This window comes from Cibotium barometz, chromosome 30 (assembly GCF_041138505.1).
Source record: "Cibotium barometz isolate CiBa-2024 chromosome 30, ASM4113850v1, whole genome shotgun sequence".
NCBI classification, from domain to species: domain Eukaryota; kingdom Viridiplantae; phylum Streptophyta; class Polypodiopsida; order Cyatheales; family Cibotiaceae; genus Cibotium; species Cibotium barometz.
The window spans coordinates 20,747,526-20,754,783 of record NC_141075.1 but is presented as its reverse complement, the minus strand read 5'-3'; the positions used below and the strand labels follow the sequence as shown (position 1 = coordinate 20,754,783).

General features: G+C 41.6%; 1 protein-coding gene across 1 annotated transcript; it reads left to right on the top strand.

Moving 5' to 3' along the window:
* Positions 1 to 2,916, top strand: LOC147621259 (L-type lectin-domain containing receptor kinase S.4-like). The gene has a single exon (XM_086823968.1). The coding sequence runs from the start codon at positions 493 to 495 to the stop codon at positions 2,560 to 2,562; it is 2,070 nt and encodes a 689-aa protein (XP_086680094.1). The 5' UTR covers positions 1 to 492; the 3' UTR covers positions 2,563 to 2,916.
* The last annotated feature ends 4,342 nt before the right edge of the window (positions 2,917 to 7,258 follow it).

Here is a 7,258-nt window from a genome sequence, read left to right as displayed (position 1 = left end):
GAAAGGTGTGGTTTTTTCTCTAGCACTTGTTAGTGGCATTGAAAAGCTTGGGTCACAAGTTAGGTGTGGTTTTTTTCTCTAGTACTCGTGGCTCTCTCTCTCTCTCTCTCTCTCTCTCTCTCACACACACACACACACACACACACACACACACACACGAGAGAGAGAGAGAGAGAGAGAGAGAGAGAGAGAGAGAGAGAGAGAGAGGCCCTAAGGTCTAGAATTTGAAGGTTGATATTAGGAAGAAGGCAAAAAAGTTATCCTTACAAAAAAAAAACATTGTTTTTGGTGTATCTTTCCAACTCCTTTACATGGAAATGGAGATTTAATATGAGTCCTTCAAAATAAATTTTCGGTTTTCCCTTTAAATTCGAGGTAATGGAGCTAATCATTTTTTTACGGCATTGAAAAAGCTTCTGGACGTTTGAATGTGAAGCTTTTGTTTGCGTCGAAGTCTGAAGAGAGGAGGCTTCAGAAAAACCGTCCGTGGATATGGTAGCAGCAGCAGCAGCAAGCAAAATGAATGCTCTCGAGATGGCCAAACCAGTAGCCCTCTTTGTGCTCACCACTCTGACCCTTGCTCGCATGGTGTACACCCAGAATGTGAGCTTCGCCATCACAAACTTCTCTTCTAGCAATAACCTGCTCGTCCTTGGGAATACAGTGGTGGGCACAGATGGCTCCCTGGACATGACCTACAACAGCACTGGAGCAACTGGCCCTTACTTCATATCCAGAGTGCTCCACAGCTCTCCCATCCTTCTGCACAACCTCACCCATGGCCTTGCCGCCTCCTTCTCAACCTCCTTCACCTTCTCCATTGCTGCCAATGAAACCGACATCTCCGGCGATGGCTTAACCTTCATCATTGCCCCCAATAACCTCATGCCGCATACCCGCTCCGCCACTGCAGGGGTTTTGGGGACCTATGATGAGGACCTTTACAAGACATCCAATGCATCCCTTCTCCATTTTGTGGCTGTGGAATATGATACATTCTTAAACCTTGAGAATCATGACCCTGATGACCATCATGTTGGCTTGGACATTGACTCAGTTACCTCCATTGAAGCTCAAAGCTTGCCTTCAGAGCTGGTTCTGAAAACCACCAATTTCAGCCGCCGCCTCATCACTTGGATAGACTATGATGCCCTGCAACAGCAGCTTGATGTGTATCTCGCGCTGGCCCCGGCACAGAAGACATCTGCAAGGAAGGTTCTGTCTTATTCCAAACTGAGCCTATGGGATTATGTGCTTAGCAGGTCTTATGTTGGTTTCACTGCATCCACTGGAATTTTTCAAGAAAGACACACAGTCTATGCCTGGAATTTCTCAAGCAGAATGGTGTCCATCCCCATTCCACCCTCACCCTCACCCTCACCCTCATCCTCTTCATCAGCCACTAAGAAAAAACTGCTTGTGGTGGTTCTAACCATAAGTTTGGGTTCAGTTCTTATTGTTGCTATTCTCTTCACTGTAAAGAAGAGATTGAAGCCGACAGGTCTCCGCCTCGATGTGGATCTGATGACTGCTCCACGAAGATTCACATACAGGGAGCTCAGAATGGCAACAGGAGACTTCAAGGAGATACTGGGGCAGGGAGGGTCTGGCAAAGTGTACAAAGGAGTGATTAACACCAGCAATGCAGGCGTTGAGCATGTGGCTGTGAAGAAGATTTCAAAGGCTTCAAAGCATGGGGAGAAAGAGTTCAAAACAGAGGTTTTGACTATAGGGAGGCTGAGGCATAGGAACCTAGTACACTTGTATGGTTGGTGCATTGAAAAGGGGGAGCTCCTGCTTGTGTATCAATTCATGCCAAATGGGAGCTTGGATAAGCTTCTTTATCCTAGCGGCGGCGCCGATGTTTTGAGCTGGTCCATGAGGTTCAATATCCTCAGAGGAGTGGCTGCTGCTCTGGTCTATTTGCATGTGGATTGGGAGAAGAGGATCATACATAGAGACATCAAAGCCAGCAATGTGATGCTGGACTCCAACCTAAATGCACGGCTTGGTGATTTCGGCCTGGCAAGGTATTTTGATCATGATCAGTATTGCACTGAGTCTTCAGCCACTGGTGTGGCAGGGACATGGGGTTACATGGCACCTGAATATGCCATGTCAGGAAGGGTTACCATGGAGTCAGACATCTTCAGTTTTGGGGTTCTGGCATTGGAGATTGCCTGTGGGCAACGCCCATTCCCAAACCTGAATGCCGGCGAGTCGCTTGTGGACCATGTGTGGAGGAAGCATGAGGAGGGGCAGCTGATGCATGTGGCAGACGGGCGTCTGCAAGGGCAGTTTGATGTGGATGAGATGAGATGTATGATCCATGTAGGGCTACTATGTACTCATCCAGACCCCAAGTTAAGGCTCCAAACAATTCAAGTGTTGCAAACCTTAAGGAGGGATGTTGAGTTGCCTGAGCTGCCTGTGTGTAGGCCCATGGCCATTTATGTGCAGGTTCCTACAACCAAGGTGTACAGAAGCGGCATACTCACTTCTTCAAGCCCATCTGATACGCTTTCATTCCAAGAAAATATTGAGGTCTCAGGACCAAGGTAGCTCTACAACTCTCTACGCGGGGTAGGCTGCTTTCACACTCACCGCCCGTTTCTGCCTCACGGGCATCCTCACCCATACATGGATACGAGTGGTGTGTGCTAGGGTGCTTTCACACTCGCGGCCCCTTTCTCACTACGGGCGTCTTCACGATACACCAACTCAAACTCTGGTTTCCCCCTCTACTTGTTTTTTAGCTTAGACAGAATATGATTGTAAATTATAAGTTATGATCTTGAAGGTGACTAGTCCCTACCATAAAAAAGTTATGGAAATTTTGCAAAAAAATTCCACTCACATCATTTGCAATGGCGACATGCATTCTATGCAATTTAATAAACTTTTGGTGTTGCTCTAGTAAAGTTATACATAGCAAGATTGCATTTTTTTGCAAGTGCGTGTAGATTCTGTGCAAGCTACCCAATCCAACCCAAAGGAAAAGAAGAGAGAAGATGTGGTCTTTTAGGAGGTTTGGGAGAATCTTCCCTCCACCTGTATGGAGGGATCAAGTATAGAACTACCCAAGAAACTCCAACACCAACAACACTTGATCTTTCTCCATCTCTGTTTCCAACAAGCTACCAAGTCCATATCCTTTGGTAGAGAGAATGCTGCAAAGAAAAAGAGCCTACTATTGTATAACCCACAAAAGCTAACACTCTAGTGCCTCAATCAGATCCTTTTTCCTTTTTAAAAAGGATCCACATGTAATAAATGAGGCATCATCTGTTATTTTGCTTTTGTAGATACAAGAGGATAAATAAGTAAAATGTAGCTCAAAGGACCGCATCAATTATGCCCTCATGAGTGAGGTGAGGAAGATTTTCTATAAAAACTCAAGCAAGTATGAGACCTTCCTCATCTAAATAGAATCAGTCATGTCAATATTAGAATTGGGGTCCCACCAAGAATTTGAAACTGTGGTATTACTAAAGAGACAATATGGCTCCAATCCATGGGAAATGATTAGGTTTGCACTCGAGGCATGGATCCTAAGTGGGTAGATTTTATCTCTCTCGTAAACTGGATAGATGTTAATGTATGTGAAGTGATGAGATATATGGGTAGATGCAAGTGGGTGAGATCTGATGAGGATGAATGAGGAAATAAGTGATGAGATAGAAAAAGATATGATTAGATGAGAATGGAAATGCTTATGAAATGAGGTGGATTGATGTGTGGATAATGTAGATTGATGTGCATGGATGTTTAGATGATGTGGATTGACGTGTGGATTGATGCGGATGGATGTATGGAAGATATGGATGGATGTCTGGATAATGTGGATTGATGTGGATTAGTGTGTGTATGATGAGTGAATGATGTGGATGATGTGGATGGATGTATGGATAAGGTGGATAATGTGGATTAACGTGCATGGATGTTTGAATGATGTGGATTGACGTGTGGATTGATGTGGATGGATGTATGGATGATGTGGATTGATGTGTGGATGATGCGATTGGATATGATTTGATGTAGGAATTGTGTGATGTGATAGGGATCGATGATGAAAAAAATTGTGGTAAGATGAAAAAAAGATGGGGTCTAATGTGAAAGGATGCGGAGTAATGAGAAAAGATGGAAATATTGTTGGAACTGTATTTGTTTGTGAAATCTGTTTTTAAATGATTGTTTTATGTCAAGAATGCTGGGGAAGCATTTTGACCGTCTTGTGAATGAGGTCGTGGAGACCTATCTGTTAAAGTCGCAAGTTAAAGTCGCAACTACTGACGGAGAGTCATCGGAGGACGTCTCGTGTAGCAAGGTCGGCCGAGGTCTTGACCAGCCTCGGTTTGATTAAATGGTGAGCTTTCGGTACATTGGATGAGGGACCAAGGAAGCGGCCTATGAGTGAAGCGCTAGGTGACCTACAAAGGATCCTAGAGGGTGCTGGACCATACGGTGCTCGGGCTCTGGGTCGCCGAAGATACCCACGAGTACGTCGGGGAAGATATTGGAACAAGGAGTAAGAGTTGTTTTCTGAATTCGGGCATGGATCTGGTTGATTGACCTTGCTGGTCCTCAACGGATGAGTCCATGGCTCTTTTATATGGATCTGTTGGTTGATCTTGCTGATCTTCAACGGAGATTCCATCTGGATATTTTTATGTGATTATATTGTCGGGTACTATAAGCTAGGAACTATTGAAAAAGGCCCCTGAGTGAATAGGTGGTGAGCGTTCTGGTTGCCAATGATGCCATAGGTACACCGATGAAGGAAGGAATTGGAAATTAGGATTCAACTGGATAATTAGAGGATTATGATCAGTAACACTATGGTTTCATTAAATGATTGTTTTAAAGATTATTGAATCTGTGAAAAAGGCAAGTTCATATTGGGTGTATAAGTGGTGTGACTAGTTTTATGTTTGCATGAATATCCGGTTAGGGGACCTGGGAACTTTTTTTTCCCTGGTACCTGGGACAAAACCTAACCAAATTCCTAATTGGATCCCATCACTATAGTGGTTGGGCGGTTAGCTAACCCATGGGACTGGATGGGGTTAGGCTGGACTGATGGATCCGTAAATCGAGACTCAATTTCTATATAGTACGATAGATGAGGTAAATCCTGGATAAAAATTGTTCTATGGAAAAGAATCAACTGTTGTGCCTCTCAATGAGGAAAAAAGCGTTGGTCTCTATGATCCAAGTACAATCTTTTCCCTGATCTGATTATGGGACTTACGAGTTCGGTCAGATCACTTCAGTTAGTTTAGGCCTTTGACTACATTAGAGAAAGGTTATCCTGGAGGAATCGCCCGTGCTTTCTAGGCAAGGGAAGTTTTTCCGAGTTCGGTTTTGGAAGAACCCATGGATTAGTCTCTTGTCTAGATATCCGTGGGCGAGGCCTCGAGTGTGAAACCCTACCCCGTGCAAGAAGTGCTACTTCCGCTGCTAGCACCTCCAAATTCATTGCATAGTGGGGTCAGGGATCTTACACTTGTGTTTAAAATACATTCTCAAAATATACCCTCTTACTTGAGTTTAAAATTGCAAGTTTGTTGAAAAGAATAGAGGATCTTAGGAAAGACATGAGAATATTTCTCAAGAACCCATCTGATATCTTCATGAGGACGATTTTTAAAAGTCAACAAATATTTAACATATTTATTGTTAGTACGGGTCGATGTAATCTACTAGTCAATGATAGCATGTGGAATCAAAACTTCTTCTGCTCTGCAGTCAATAAGAGGTGGATCCTCATATTATATAGAGAGGGTGAGTGGAAAGCGATCCACTGAAGAGTTTAAGTAGAGAAACATGAAATGAATTATGAATCTGCGAATGAGAAGTTAATTCTAATCTATATGCAACATCATTAATTTTGTGAATCACCTTAAAAGGTCCATAAAATCTTTGTACAAGTTTGATAGCTGGGAATTTCTTAACACTCTTAAGTCTCATGAATATCACATGATTTGGGCCAAGTAACAATGTGTTCGATCTTTTTAGGGTCCGCACAAATATCATCAGTATACTATTGGTGTTCTAAGTATTCAATTTCTTCTTGAAAGAAACTTCTCTTACCAAGATTGACATAGAGTTGATTCTCTCGAAGAAGTTAGAACACTTGTTCAGAATTTTGTTCGTGCTCTTGATGATTCTTATTGAAAATTAAGATATCATCGAAAAACACAACAAAATTTTGATACTTCAAGAATATTCTATTAATCATCTTGCTGAAAGTAGTCGGAGCATTAGTCAAACCAAATGACATAACTAAAAACTCTTAGTGACTGATTTTCAATAAGAATCACGCTCTTGAGTGACGATTCTTACTGAAAACTAAGATATCATCGAAAAACACAACAAAATTATGATACTTCAAGAATATTCTATTCATCATCCTATTGAAAGTAGCTAGAGCATTAGTCAAACCAAATGGCATAACTAAAAACTCATAGTGGACTAGTTTGGATTCTAAAGACAATCTTGAAAATATCTCTTTCATCCATACAGATTTGATAGTAACAATACTTGAGTTTTACTACTTCTCATACAAGGAGCCTTACGAAATAGAACACATCCGTCACCTACAACAACAACATGAGGATGGAGCATTGGGAAAATGCTTTTCCAATAGTAACATCTTTAACAATATTAATAAATTTTTTACTCATAATCACAAATCATGTGTTGAACATATCGTTTTGAGTTTTTATTCATCAAAGTAAACAATGCTCATGATAAACTTTTTAACTCCCTTTGAGGTTTTTACCACCCTTTACAATAGTTTGTTCATGAAATGTGAGACTAAACTTGATGTTAACTCTAAGGGCCTTAATATAGACAATATGGTTGACATGTGCATAAAAAATCCATGACACCCCACTTAGAATGTGCACATAAATAAGCTCGACAATGAACACACTTAGTGTAAGAGAATAATAAAAATATATCTCGTACACTTTGATGGTATTATAAATAATCTTCATAAAACAATATTCTCTTACTCATGCAATCCATATTGTACTATGTACACTTACAAGTAGTGCATGAAGCCAACTATTTTATGATAACTCAAGGCCACAAAAGTATTTAAATAGATTATAAACAATGTTGTTTTTCAAGTCAAAGGCAACAAGGTTTGCGCTACAGTCTGTCATACCATACTTGGACAACATGTCCAAGCCATACTGCCTCTGCAATAGCAAAATGTCATGAGGTGATCTCACCACCTCTATGCTCAAGA